Genomic DNA, 15247 nt, shown 5'->3' with positions numbered 1-15247 from the left:
ATCCTTGGCCAGTTTCACCCATTCCTCTTTGCAGCACCTCTCAAGATCCATCAGGTTGGATAGGAAGCATCGGTGCACAGCCATTTTAAGATCTCTCCAGAGATGTTCAATCATATTTAAGTCTGGGCTCTGGCTGGGCCACTCAAGGACATTCACAGAGTTGTCCTGAAGCCACTCCTTTGATATCTTGGCTGTGTCCTTAGGGTCGTTGTCCTGCTGAAAGATGAACCGTCACCCCAGTCTGAGGTCAAGAGCGCTCTGGAGCAGGTTTTCATCCAGGATGTCTCTGTACATTGCTGCAGTCATCTTTCCCTTTATCCTGACTAGTCTCCCAGTTCCTGCCACTGAAAAACATCCGCACAGCATGATGCTGTCACCGCCATGCTTCACTGTAGGGATGGTATTGGCCTGGTGATGAGCGGTGCCTGGTTTCCTCCAAACGTGACGCCCAGCATTCACACCAAAGAGTTCAATCTTCGTCTCATCAGACCAGAGAATTTTGTTTCTCATGGTCTGAGAGTCCTTCAGGTGACTTTTGGTAAACTCCAGGCAGGCTGCCATGTGCCTTTTACTAAGGAGTGGCTTCCGTCTGGCCACTCTACCATACAGGCCTGATTGGTGGATTGCTGCAGAGATGGTTGTCATTCTGGAAGGTTCTCCTCTCTCCACAGAAGACCTCTGGAGCTCTGATAGGGTGACCATCGGGTTCTTGGTCACCTCCCTGACTAAGGCCCTTCTCCCCCGATCGCTCAGTTTAGATGGCTGGCCAGCTCTAGGAAGAGTCCTGGTGGTTTTGAACTTCTTCCACTTACAGATGATGGAGGCCACTGTGCTCATTGGGACCTTCAAAGCAGCAGAAATTTTTCTGTAACCTTCCCCAGATTTTTTTCAGTGTACGCATTTTCCATTTTTTTTTTGTTTTTAGCATGTGCAAATTTCCTTTCTCAAATCCATGCAAAGCTTTATAAATGTTGCCCCTGGTCTAGTGTGTGGGTCTTTTGAAGGCCTGCCACCCCATGTCACCATGTTTGTGTCCCCATTTCACAGCGGTTTGGAGGTAAAAGTGCATCGCACACGAATGCTAACACCTCATGGTAGAATCATAGCTTGGGGCTTTTTTTTGCTTCAGCAGGACCTGAACAGGATGCCATCATCAACGTAATACTGAATTAAAATTGTTAAAAAGAAATCTGATTGGACCATGTCTGGATAGTGAAAGCGTAATATAAGCCAGGTGATGAAACAAAACAATGAGCTGAAACAATAGAAGAAATCGACAAGAGAAAGGCTTAAAAAGAAGAAAATTGGTGTTCCCGACTGGCCAATCAGAATCCAGAGCTTAAGATTTGTTGGCTTTACCAGAAAAGAGTTGACTATTCAAGGAATCCCAGACATCAAGGAACTGAAAACCCTGGAAAGCTGCAGGAAATGTTTGGTGGAGGTCATGGGAACTAAAGGAGGATCGGCAAGTTAGTAAAGACAGGGGGTCACAAGCTGGACTGTTCAGGTTTAAACAATGTGGTCAGGAATGACGAGAAGTCTAATTGTTATTAGTTTTAAAATGATTCTAAGTGTCTGTTTTTGGAGCTTAACTGAAGATCAGACTACACTGTTAGGAGAAATTTTTGAAGAAATAAAGTGAATTCCAAAGGGTTATGAAACTTTTTCTTCCAACACTTTTTTACCAAGAACAGGTTTAGAACGTTTACATAATGTTACAAACTATAATGGAAGAACAGCACATTTCTAAACCCTGTAAAAATGTAGTGAAATTGCTGGGTTTAAAGTACATTGAAAGTTTGTCTAAGTTTCTCTTTAAAAAAAAGAGCAAGACGGCACTTTCAGGCCCATAACCCTCAATGTACAACCATTTTTATTTTTCACTTACTTGTTTTAGATGACGTCTTAGGTGATGGCTGACCCTCCTGTGTTTTAGGATATGAAATTCCTTCAGTCCCCTGTGTGTCAGACTGTAGTGATTCATGTTTTAAATTGATAGAAGACTCCGGAGATGAAGAGTGTCTGCTACGTGAAGAGACTAACCCAGTAACTGCTCCATCTTGATGTTCGTAATTATGGTCATCTTTCTTGATGCTCTCCATACTCCTATAGTTGTGTATCTCAGTGCTGACACACTTCTCTTCATCCTCCTCTTTAATACTCACTGACCCCAGTTCACGCACCTCTTCTTTAATGCCCAGACTCTCCTGTTTAGGTTGGACGCTCTCCCGTTCACAGTACTCCTCCTTAACATTTACGGTCCTCTCCTCCATGATATTCATGTCGGCGTCACACGTCTCCTCTTTCACATCCATTTAAATGTTACAGTATATGGCAGATTTTCCTTTTTTTCTCTGTGAAAAGAACAGGAGTCAATTCAATTAAAACTGCATCATTCAGAACTAAAGATGTCTGATTTTTTTAATATCCAATTAGCTAAAGCTGATGTCAAGTAAGACAGTTCATAGCATGTTGACACTAACTCATCACTTTTCATATCAAATAAGGTGAAAAATTAGTTTGGGAAAGAAAGGAGGGTCCAACAGGCTAGGAGAAGAAGGCGGCCATTTTGTACAGACGAGTGTCAACAACATTCACTACTTTGATTAAACATTCGGTAATGTTGGGGTCCCAGAATTGAGTTATCAGTTAATGTTAAGAAAGGTTTATACAGGTTAGGACTCAGAAATTTGTTAAGAAAAGGGGCAAATGAATGAGGAACTCAAATAATGGCAGGGCTGTGGAGTCGGTAGATAAATGCTCCGACTCCGACTCCTCTGTATGTATATACTATGCTAATGTATTTTCTACATCCATTGAAGGAAAGGAAGGCAACATACATGTTATTTCACCACAGAACTACTGGCTAGGAAGCCAACACTCTACTATAATGCCAGATTAAAGACAAACACAATTGATTGGCGGCCGCAGATGGCGGGTGTCCACATGGACGGCAGATCCAGCTTATGGAAAATCTCGACCACCGCCCCCATCCAAAGTAATGTGATGCCTCTGTCTGCTGCAGTGGCTGTCTCCTCTGTCAGCCAGCCGGAAGTTTAGTGCATTGTGTCACTCACCGGTCAGCTGATCAGCAGAACGAGCCTCTGCTGGAGACAGGTAGGGAGATCTGTGTTCTCGGCTCCTTCGGCCCCCTTCACTAGCGCATAGCGAAGGGGAGCCGACGGAGCTGAGAACACACCAGATGATTTTTCAGGCGTTTGACGCGTGATGACTCGTTGAACGGCCGAAAAATCGGCAGTGCATCTGTAAATGTATGGGGGGCTTTAGGCTAGGTTCACAGTTCCCTGTAACAGTGGAACACGACACAATGGAAAGTGGTGCCGCACCTTACCTGTGCATTACATCCCATATAGTGACGCATACAGTCAATGAAAAGCATGCTTCATGGTTACTTGACATGTTCGTTTTGTGGTAACATTATGCACTGCATGCATTGGGCTTTATTCTTACAGCAGAGAAGTAGTTCATTATGACTGTTTGTGAATTGGGACATTTCAACTTACTTTTTTAATTCCCATTTAAATTTTGTAGGAGTCAGAGTCGGTTAACTTTTTGCCGACTCCGACTCCAGGTACCCAAAATTGTCTCCGACTTCGACTCCACAGCCCTGAATAATGGGTTTGGATATTAAAATATTAGGGTGATGTAACATTAGACAACATATCCATTAATTTTAAGTCATAGCCTTCATTTACATCATCTTAGCGAGATGGTGGCATTTGGTGGTGTGTTCCTGTGAAGCTGGTCGCCTAATGTGACACATCCAGCAATTGACTTCAACTAGCCTGTAGTCTTAGGGGCAGACTGTGTGTGCAGGAGAGATGACAACCAATGAATGTTCTCCTGAAGTAGAAGGCACAGAATTAAGTGAAGAGGAGTAAGAAACGCGCAACAAGAATCTCGTCCTGCCATTTTACTGTAAAGCTTGGTGAGATGGAGGCAGATGGCAGTGTGTTCCTGTGAATCTGGTCGCCTAATTTAATATTGTTTTTTGTATCAGTATACTGCTGCTGGATTATGTGAATTTCCCCTTGGGATTAATAAAGTATCTATCTATCTAATGTGACGTACCCAATGTCTGACTTCAACTAGCCTGCGACTCACTGAAATACAATTAAACAGGTTTGATTTTGTCTTTAGTCTTAGGGGCAGACTGTGTGTGCAGGACAGATGACAACCAATGAATGTTCTCCTGAAGTAGAAGGCACAGAATTAAGTGAAGAGGAATAAGAAACATGCAGAACCCTAACCTTTCTAATGTCTCATGTTTCCATAATAAAAGGGAAAAATAAATGGCCTTTGTACACCATGGGCTTCATCAGACAGCATGCTATTGGCTGTTAGGAATAAGGGTGAGCACAACTCGGCTGAATGGTTGGCACACAATCACTAAATGTGACATAGGCAGAGATTTTCAATTGTTTAAATTAATGTGGTCAGGTGATGAGATCAGCAACTGCAGATGGTAAATCGGATGCGACTCAGGACAAATAGTCACGTAATGTGGCATCAGCTTTAGGCTGAAGTGTCGTTAACGATGGTTACCTTTGATATTCAATGGCAGACAAAGACCCCCACCTCCAGTCCTGGAGGACCACCGTGGCTGCAGGTTTTCATTCGAACCCTTTTCTGAATAAGTGACCTGTTCTTGCTGCTAATTATCTTCTTTTGAACTAATTTTAATTGATTTGCTCGTGAATACTCAGACCCCTTAGTTGTTTCTTTTTCCTTAATTAGCTGCCAAAAAATAATGAGATTCAAAATGAGCCAAAACAACTGGTGTCCATCTTACAATATCTGAAAATAAAGAAAGGTGAAGGCCTCAGTAATGCTGGCTCAGATCCCCAAAACATTTAGACAGTATTCTTAGAAAGAGAACATCAACAGTTTCAGAAATGTCTGCTATTGCACAATGAGAGCAGCAACAAGCCACGAAATTAAAGAACAAGTTTAATTAACAACAAGACTCGGCGCCTGATTAAACAAACGGTTGGAGATTCAGGCCCTGACTTAGCTGGTCTTCTGTTGCCTCCCTCACTTCACATGTTTCATTTCTGTTTGGGTGCCATTTAAGGAAAAAAATGAAGAAATTCAGGAGACAAAAATCTTAAAAAAAAAAAACAATTCAAGTCAAATGAATTCACAAGAAGTTAACTAACAGCACAAACAGGATCACTCAATTAAAAAGGGTTAGAATGAAAACCTGCAGCCACGGTGGTCCTCCAGGACCAGACTTGGTGACCCCTATCAGCTAACTGACAAAAATCAATCAGAAAATTGCTGCTCAGTCATCCTTTCACCTGTTGAGCCAATCATAATGTTTCATTGCCGTAACAGATTTTATAGAACCTCTCGTTCCCATTTTGAAGCATTTGATTCTGTTGATCAGTGAATTTCCCTTCTGCCAAAGTGAATAGCTAATTGACCCGACTTGAGCCATTATGACACCCTTTATTGTACGGCCATTACAGAGATGGACACTAATAGTGTTTAAAAGTTTACTTGTAGTAAAGAAGGCCATGAATTTTGCTTACTGTAGGGGTTCCTAATACATCGCTCGTGATCGACTGGTAGATAGGAAAAGTAGTGCAAATAGATTGCGTTGCATTCAAAAAAATTTTTTTAAATGTTAGTCTATCATATATCCTCCCTATGGCATTTGCCACTTGACTGACATACAGGGCGGCCAGTCTCCAAGATTTCTTTTCTTTTAACATGCAGATCATCCCTCACGCACAATCAAACTCGCGAGCTACTGCAAAACTCCGGCCATTTAAGTGATCTAGTTTGCCTTCCAATTTATATTGACTAAAGAAGGGACATGAAAAAAAAATTGGTAGTGGGGGGACTAGACATGCGGAATTGAAAGAGGAATTTTTTTCTCGCAATGTCACAATTGATGTGCATTTGTCTGATCTGTCAATCTATCATTGCTATTCCAAAGAAAGAAAAATACAAAACTGACTTCTTTCTGAAAAGCGATCTGACAAAGAGAAAGGAGAGGGAACTAAAATCGCAGTTAATCGGACAGCCTTCATTTTTCACTCGACTGAATTCAAAAGCAAAGGCAGACACACCGAAGCAGATGGCAGATGGAGAGATGATAAAAGAGGCCTTCGTTGAGGCAGATGGCTAGGGGAAAATTCCTGCTGAAGTTTCGAGACCCCTGGCCGGAGATAAAGGAATTTCTCCTTGTCATTAAACATGCAGAATACAAGCAACTTAATAATGATCGATGGCTGCTAGACTTGGCAGAATACATGTGTGTAAATGAGAGGAAGGTCAGTGGAATGGTTAGGATGCAGGGAGTAGAATTGGTGAAGGTGTAGGAGTTTAAATACTTGGGATCAACAGTACAGAGTAATGGGGATTGTGGAAGAGAGGTGAAAAAGAGAGTGCATGCAGGGTGGAATGGGTGGAGAACAGTGTCAGGAGTGAAGTGTGACAGACGGATATTAGCAAGAGGCAAAGGGAAGGTCTACAGGATGGTAGTGAGACCAGCTATGTTATCTGGGTTGGAGATGGTGGCACTGACCAGAAAGCAGGAGACAGAGCTGGAGGTGGCAGAGTTAAAGATGCTAAGATTTGCATTGGGCGTGACGAGGATGGATAGGATTAGAAATGAGGACATTAGACGGTCAGTTCAAGTGGGATGGTTGGGAGACAAAGCCAGAGACACGAGGTTGCGTTGGTTTGTACATGTGCAGAAGAGAGATGCTGGGTATATTGGGAGAAGGATGTTAAGGATAGAGCTGATAAGCAAGAGGAAAAGAGGAATGCCTAAGAGGAGGTTTATGGATGTGGTGATTGAGGACATTCAGGTGATGGGTGTAACAGAACAAGATGCAGAGGACAGAAAGATATGGAAAAAGATGATCCGCTGTGGTGCCCCCTAACGGGAGCAGCCGAAGAAGATGATTCTGTCTTGTTCCTACTGACCTTCATTCCTCTCCTCTCTAGAGCACATCTCCACCTCCCCTGGGTCTCCTCAACCTGCTCCCTACAGATCACAAGGTCATCAGCAAACATCATAGTCCACGGCGACTCCTGTCTAATCTTGTCTGCCAACCAGTCCATCACCATTGCAAATATGAAAGTGCTCAGAGCCGATCCCTGATGTAATCCCACCTCCTCCTTGAATGCATCTGTCACTCATCCTCTCTTGTTCTCTTCATTCATCAGCCTCTCAAAGTACTCTTTCCATCTGCTCAACATACTCGCCTAGCTTTTTAGTACGTTTCCATCCTTATCCTTTATCACACTATACTGCTGCACTTCTTTCCCAGCTTGGTCTCTCTGTCTAGCCCATCGGTCCTTTTCTCCCTCCTTATTGTCCAACCTCTCATACAACTCATCATACACCTTTTCTTTAGCCTTCGCCACCTCTCTCTTCACCTTACGCCTTATCTCCTTGTACTCGTTTAAATTCTGCATCTCTCCGACTATCCCACTTCTTCTTTGCCATCCTCTTTCTCTGTATACTTTCCTGTAGTTACCCATTCCACCACCAGTTTTCCTTTTCATCTACCCACTGTCCAGATGTCATGCCAAGCAAGTTTGTATTGTTGTTCGTATATTGTTCTGGCAAAGTTTTACACCAGATGCACTTCCTGACGTAACCCTCCCCATTTATCTGTGCTTGGGACCGGCACGAAGAAACACACTGGATTGCGCATTACCTGTGGCTGGGATCCTGACCTTTTTGATTTAAACATTGATAATCACATTAAAAGTATCAATTTTACACATTTTCAATAATTTGCAAGTTTATTAGAAACTATTTTTAAAAAGCATTTGATGGTGAGAGCATGATTATTAAACATGTTGTGTAAAGTGGCAGTACTTTTCGTTGTGCGCTTTTCACTTTTCATTGTCCTGCATTCACACTGGCAGTGCTGCAGTCCACCAGCCAAAGCCGTGTGACTGTGAATGTGAGGCAACGGCCAAAAGAAAGCGGGGTGTTGTTTGGATTTATTTTACTACACTGAGAAATAATGAATCAAAATGGGATAGGTGTCAGAGGGTGTATGTTATTAAGGCAACACGACAAACCTGGTAAAACCCATGAAAGTCAGACACATTGCCAAACATGAGGAGCTATTGCAGTGGCAATCAGAAAAAGAGCACAAATACTCAGGCAAAAGAGCCTGGCACGGCAGCCATAGGGCTGCAGTTGACTCTTAAAGAAGCCTTCCAGAAAGGACGGCAGTACCCAGGAACGTTAGTACTGTAAACTGATGTAGGGGTCTTCTAATTGTTTGAATAGACAAAAAACAATGTCTGCTTTTAGTGAGGAGTAAATTACAGTTATAGCTTGATGAATTTACATACTTAGAACACCACACTATCTGTATTTATTACTTCCACTGTGTAAACAAAAAAAAAAAAGCTATTACTCAATACAGTGATCCCTCGCTATATCACGCTTCGACTTTCGCTGCTTCAGTCCATCGCGGATTTTAAACGTAAGCATATCTAAATGTATATCACAGATTTTTCGCTGGTTCGCGGATTTCTGCGGACAATGGGTCTTTAAATTTACGGTACATGCTTCCTCAGATGTTTTGCCCAGTTGATTTCGTACAAGGGACACTATTGGCTACTCAATCAGAGCACGTATTACTTACTAAATAAAACTCCTCAATGATATATGATATGCTTCCCACGCGGTGCTTCGTATACTTGAAAGCCCGAATAGCACCTATTGATTTTTGATTGTTTGCTTTTCTCTCTCTCTCTCTGTCTCTCTCTGACATTCTCTGCTCCTGACGGAAGGGGTGCGAGCAGAAGGGCTGTTCGCACACTGGCCTAGAGGATATGGATGCTTCTCTAAAAAAATGCTGAAAGACTACCTTCACATTGCTCTCTTCTTTGCAGCTGCTTTGTCCGGCAGTGCTTCTCATACTTAAAAGCCCAAACAGCCCATATGACTTTTGATTGTTTGCTTTTCTCTCTCTCTCTGACATTCTCTGCTCCTGATGCGCACTCCTTTGAAGAGGAAGATATGTTTGCATTCTTTTAATTGTGAGAAAGAACTGTCATCTCTGTCTTGTCATGGAGCACAGTTTAAACTTTTGACTAAAGGGTGTTATTTCATTTTTAGAGGGCTCTAATAATGTTAAAAAAAACGTATTTAGAAGGTCGTAAACAGGTTTTCTATGCTCTAACTGCAGAAATATTCGATTTATAAATAAAGAATCCTACTTCGTGGAAATTCATTCATCGCCTTAGAGTCTGGAATGGATTAACCGCGATAAACGAGGCTATACTGTATTAGTTTTATTTCACTCTGGCTGTAAAAAACAGAGTTAAAAGTGGCAGCCCTGAGTGTTACTGGGCAACAATGGCTTCTCAAGTTTTTCAGCAGCCCAAGTGTTGCCCGCTCTTGCCCGGGATACGAGAAGTGATGTTGGGGAGCCTTTCCTCAGCAGTGATGACAAAGTGAATCTGTCTTTAATTAATGTTGATTTATTTTGTTTTGTTATTGTGTCTTTTTTCTATTCTTTATTATGTAAAGCACTTTGAGCTACTGTTTGTATGAAAATGTGCTATATAAATAAATGTTGTTTTTGTTTAGGCAGTGCAATTGAAATGCACAGTGAAACCGAAAGATAAGTGACGCTCGCTTGGTATTTGCCTCGTTATTATGTACTACACTTTGTGTTTTGCGCATTTTACAGTAAAAAATAAAAATGTCATTTGTTGAGCCAAAAAATGCACGCTTTTTACATATTTTTCAAAAACATACATAACACTAAAGCTTGTTGGTCTTTCACAGATCATTTGCAGGAACTGAACACATTTAAAAATTTCAGTTAATAAACAAGTAAATAAGCCTGATCTTTGGCACTATATGTAATAGTCTACTAATGCAAAGTGTTTAAAATGTGACTTTTTGATGTCTACACACACTGTAAGCTTTTATAGAAGATTAACCATTCTTACAAGATGTCTCCCAGAGTGCCTGATCTAATCGCTGGGCTGCCAGCAGAGCTACAGAGTGGACTTTGAAGAAAAAAGAGCAGGAACCCTGCTGTATAAATGGTGCGTATGAACAAAAATGTTGCGTACGCCTGTTTCCACGATCACATCTCAATGTATAAAACCTAAACTTGGCGTAAAGCCACAAACATTTTCACGCCAGCTAAACGCTTGGCGTACGCCAAGTTCTCCGCTCGGTTTTGCAAACTGGCAGCACCCAGTGTCAAAGCAGTGTTTTTGTTCCAGTGTAGTTTCCCGTTCTGTTGTAGATCCACAGCCCTGATGTGGCTTAATCAAATACACTAAAATTAACCACATATTGTGGCCAAACTATTCCAAATACCATAGCTGCTTTAGCATTGTTACTCTAAAGTATTTATCCCACTTTATTGGAGTGTGAAATCACAGCTCTACAGAAGCTGATCAGATTATCCGTATACGGCATCAAGCACACGCTGCCTCAGCCATGTGCTATTTGAATTGCTCTCATACAGCAAACACTTCAGAGCCTTTCCTGTACGGACCTCGTGGTTCAGAAACAGTTTCATCCCAGGAGCTCTAAATGCACTCAATCAGTCCATCAAGTGCTCCTTGTAGAACTGTTTGTACTTATAACTACAATCACCTCACTGTAAACTTGCAATACAGTTATAATACTGCACAACCTGAGCCACTTTATAAAGCGCATATTTACATAAGATGACGGTATAATTTTTAAGATGAAATGAAGCAAAATATGTTTATTACATTATATAGATAAAATATTAACATCATTTAAATAATCTATATTGTTAATAATTAAACATGTGAGGACACGGTTTCACAGCGCTAGCTAGTTCATGGATTGTTCCTGCCTCGCGCTGTATGCTTGCTGGGACTGGCGTGACACTGGATGGATAGATAGACAGAATAATTAAACATGTACTATGAAGATATTTCAATGTTCCTTAAAAGTCTTGAAGAATTCGTATTCTAAGCTTACAGATGGCTTGACATCTATTAAAGAGCTGATTGTGTGGCGATTGGGTACTTGGAGAAAGAAAAGTAAGGACAGGAATTGGACGTTAGTACGTTTGAAAGAGACAGTACTGCTGCAATAAATTATTTCATGGAAGTTGCGCAAGGTGCAGCAAGCATCTTGTGGGACAGGGCGCCAGCTCGTCACTATCACTGCACCACCGTGTTCCCATGTTTAATAACATGCTTTAACTCCTGTCATCATGAAAATGATATCAAGTATACATCTCAGCATTTTAATTATTCAGAGAGCTGTAATATCACAAATGTAATGGATTCTGTGTCCTGTTGGAGGAAGAGAAAGTCCGGAAGCACGTAGTGATTCACACACATAGAAGATCAAATACACAACAAAGCATTTAACATGCTACTTTAGTTACGATGGGATTTGAGAAACTAGTAAATTAAACGCTTTTAAGATGAAGTTTATGATGTTCTACTTTAATGACAAAATAAACTACGTGATTAAAGTGGAAATTTCTTTTTGTCTTGTGATAGATGGCCAGGAGAACCTGCCCCGCCGGGATGCCTGGAGGAAGGAGGAACCGGGACAGCGGCACTTCTTTTCCCTGGGGGACAGCACTTCCGGGACACCAGGAAGTGCTGACAAACCAGGAATGGGTGATGCCCGGAATGCTTCTGGGTACAAGGGCAGCACTTCCACCACACTGGGGAGTGCTGCCGGAAGTCGGTCATCAGGCACCTGGAGCACATCCGGGGCTGAATAAAAGGGGCCGCCTCACTCCATTTGGGGGCTGCAGTCGGGAGGAAGAGGACAGAGCTCGGTGGAGAGGAGTGGAGGCGGTAAAGGACTCAAAAGGGTGATTAGAGCAGGGGCACTGTGTGTGAGAACTTCAATCATTTTATGACACGATTTAAGTTTATTTATTTACTTACTTCCTAAAGTCTAAAGTCACAAGTAGTGTGCAGAGGGCATGCTCAAAAATGTGTGTAATGCCACAAAAAGTGCCTGCTGACACTTTAGTATGCAAGCAATGGTATGTGCATTCTTGCTCCGATGTAGAAGGGAGCCGAGTTTACCTCTGTTACATCGCGTCTATGTGAAAATAGAAGTGTCAAATGCGGGGGTGGGGTGTGTTTGGGCTCGTGAACGTGGCAGAGATAATAAAACTGACTAAAAAAAAAAAAAACCAAAGCTAACCTTTACAAGTATCATAAATTGCACCGGCTGTTACAGACTGAAATCAAATGTATGTTTTTATTCTAAAAGAGTAAGACTAAGAGCAGTTTACTTCTCAAAAAGGAGAGGCGCAGGATCAAACTCGCAACCTTTTGATTCCCAGTCGGTAGTTGAGTCAATTGCGCCACGGAGGAAGTCATAATAAATGGGTGTCAAAGTCGCTTGTTAAGGCAGCTTTTTGTTTCTGTAGTTATATTTTTGAATAAAGGCGCAATTGTTGTTAGATTTGTACCTTCTGTGAAAATATTTCTTTTGATATTTGGACTTCAGGCTTCATACATTATATAGTTTATGCCTACATTTTGTCATCTACTACTAGAATATAAAAAACGTTTGTTTTAACAATGTGTTTACACAGATTACTGTAGAAACAGAACAGACATGAAATGCGGGTGTTCCAAACAACGATCTAATATTTCCACTCTAAAACTCCACTTCACTCCCAGAAAATCAATCAAGGCATGAGCTGTGAGAAGTTTGTGCACGTTCTAAGTCAGTGGGGGATGGAATAGCCGGCAGCTTTGCAGCCTGATTTTTATCAGCACATTTAGATGACAAAAGGCGCTAATGGAGAGCTGTGAACGATTTTAAGAAGCGATTTATGGTGGGACGGATTTACGAGTATTTTCATAGGCTCTGGTAATTCTAGTGTTAAGGGCTATTTATACTGATTTGCATATTCAAAGAGGCATAATTCTGGGAGGAGACAGGGTAGGATGGCACACACGTGCATGTGCGTTACTTTTCATGCTGACTGGGATTTATGTAGCGGAAGAACATGGAAGATGGCGAACGCACAGATTTATGCATCTGGATTCTTTTGTGCATACGCACATTTCCGCTTTTGTCTGTATGCCATGTTTTAGTGTGAATTCTACACATGACATTATGCATGAGGCACCAGGTGTCCGACTCCACAACAAGAGAAGAAGCACAGACTATAGCTGCCTTCCGTCATCGTGGGCAATGTAAGATCCCCGATGAATAAAATGGATGAGCTCTCAACACTGGTCAGGAGCCAAAGGGAATACGAACTCGGCAGTCTCATGTGCTTCACTGAGACGAGGCTCAGAGCTGAAACACCAGACTCTGTGGGTGGGCTGGATGAATTTAAAATTGTGTGGGCAGACAGAAGCCGAAGTGAAAGTGGTAAGAAGAAAGAAGGTGGACTTGCACCAACAATGGCAACACCGGACACAACTATTAAAGCACCAGACCTGAATGTAGTGCAGGGAGGGGGGTAGGCTTACAATCTTTTTATATTGCGAGACAATTTTCACATGCCATTGTGCTGATAGTTTACTTCCCCCCTCGGCAGATTTGGCAGTCACAACAGACAGTATATTCTGTAATAAGCAGATACTATACTGATCATCTCTGTGCTTTCATCACAATTTCTGGGCTTTTTAACCATGGTTCATTTTCCTGTACCCTCGCTGATTTTTAGCAGTTTGTAGACTGGAAAACTTTTCTACCTTTACGCTGATCAGACCACAATTTGTTACAGCTCATGCCTCCATATAATCCAATTGTCCAACAGCAATGGACAGTGGAGGCTTTTAAGGGTGCCTTTGAGAACACTAAGTGGCATATGCTTTGTGACTCAAACAGTCAGGACACTGAGGGTCTCAGCCACGGTATGACAGTCTACATCAGGTTTGTGTGGATAGCAAAGTCCTCACAAAGGCAGCGTGCGGTTTCCCTAACAACAAACGATGGATCACAAAAAACTTGAAAGCCTAAGGAATGTGAAGAAGACAACCTGCAGGTCTGAAGATAAAGATGAAATCAAGCGGGTGCAGTCAGAGCTGAAGAAGCAGCTCCGTCAGGAGAAAGCCCACTACAGTGGCAAGTGTGACCACAAGTTACAACAAAACAACATGAAGGAAGTGTGGAATGGGGTGAGGATTATCACTGGCAGCTGTAAAACCTGTAGAGGAATGTAACAAGAACAGAGTTAATGAACTGAAGCAGATCTTCAACAGGTTTGACTCATTCTTGTCTGTCAGTCAGTCCAGGCCTCCCATAATACTCCAGGCCTCTGTGTGCTCTGCAACTCAACATCAGTAAGGCAAAAAAGCTGCTGGTGGACTTCAGGCGCGCCAAAGACACCAGTCACCATTCACATGGAGACCGTATACTGTATGTGGTGCAGAGCTGCAATTACCTGGGAGTTCACATGAGCAACAAACTGGACTGGTCTGATAACACAGTGGCGCAGGTCAAGAAGGGCCACAGCGGACCGAACATCCCAAAGAGACTCCGGTCTTTTGATTATGAAGCAAGATGCTTCCGAGTGCTTTAAAGCAAAAATGGGACTCGTGAAGTTAATCAGAGACTCAAACACCAATTAACTGCAACAGCACGTGGGAGGCCACAGGGGGATTCACTCGAGCAAAGTTCGCAGCTGAACTGAAGAACACGAACGCGCCTCTCCATCAAATCGCGTGCGGCAAGTCTGAATGGCGCGAATTAAAACTCACACATTCGTAAAGTGCGCCCCAAAACAAGAAGCACTTACCCTCTGTCTGTCGGTGACGGGAAACGCTCTAACCTCATTGAAACTCCCGCCTCACTCCTCCACAGTCTTCATCTCAAGTGGCTGTCGCTTCAATGCGGGATGGTTTCAGTAACCGTCGCCTTAGATGACGTCAGCCGTACGCGACCATAGCTACACGTGACAGTTCCAAGTTGAAAGCGAAATTAAAAACTCGAGTATGTACTGTGAAACTAAACATTTGTTCTGTCTAATCACGCTATATATTGAGGAGGTCAGTCTAGGATTACTATGAATGTTAACAACGTTTTAATGACGAATATTTAGGGATAGGCGAGGGTCAAAAGACGTGCAATTTATGCGCATGCGTAGCGCTTTCAACCGTCTCAGAGCGCGCAGAACTCTCGTCGCGCGTTCACAGCATGGAAACTCAAATAAATTAATAAAGGAGCCGCAGCTAGTGATAGGCGGAGTGAAGTCTCACGAAGCATAGAAACATTTGAATCATTTGTGTCGGAAATCGTATCGAA

General features: G+C 42.4%; 1 protein-coding gene across 1 annotated transcript in view; it reads right to left on the bottom strand.

Annotated features, from left to right (window-relative positions):
- The window catches only part of LOC120533329, a 32589-nt gene extending 17745 nt beyond the window's left edge, over nucleotides 1–14844 (bottom strand). Inside the window, exons 1-2 of the mRNA XM_039760180.1 lie at nucleotides 14742–14844; nucleotides 1889–2354 (exon numbers count right to left, since the gene is read on the bottom strand). Coding sequence (XP_039616114.1) covers nucleotides 1889–2315 — 427 coding nt within the window. The 5' untranslated portion in view covers nucleotides 2316–2354; nucleotides 14742–14844. The remainder of the gene's footprint in view (nucleotides 1–1888; nucleotides 2355–14741) is intronic.
- Nucleotides 14845–15247: the final 403 nt, after the last annotated feature.

Source organism: Polypterus senegalus, chromosome 8 (genome assembly GCF_016835505.1).
Source record: "Polypterus senegalus isolate Bchr_013 chromosome 8, ASM1683550v1, whole genome shotgun sequence".
NCBI classification, from domain to species: domain Eukaryota; kingdom Metazoa; phylum Chordata; class Cladistia; order Polypteriformes; family Polypteridae; genus Polypterus; species Polypterus senegalus.
The sequence above is the reverse complement of the archived record's forward strand: the minus strand, read 5'-3'. Positions and strand labels throughout refer to the sequence as shown.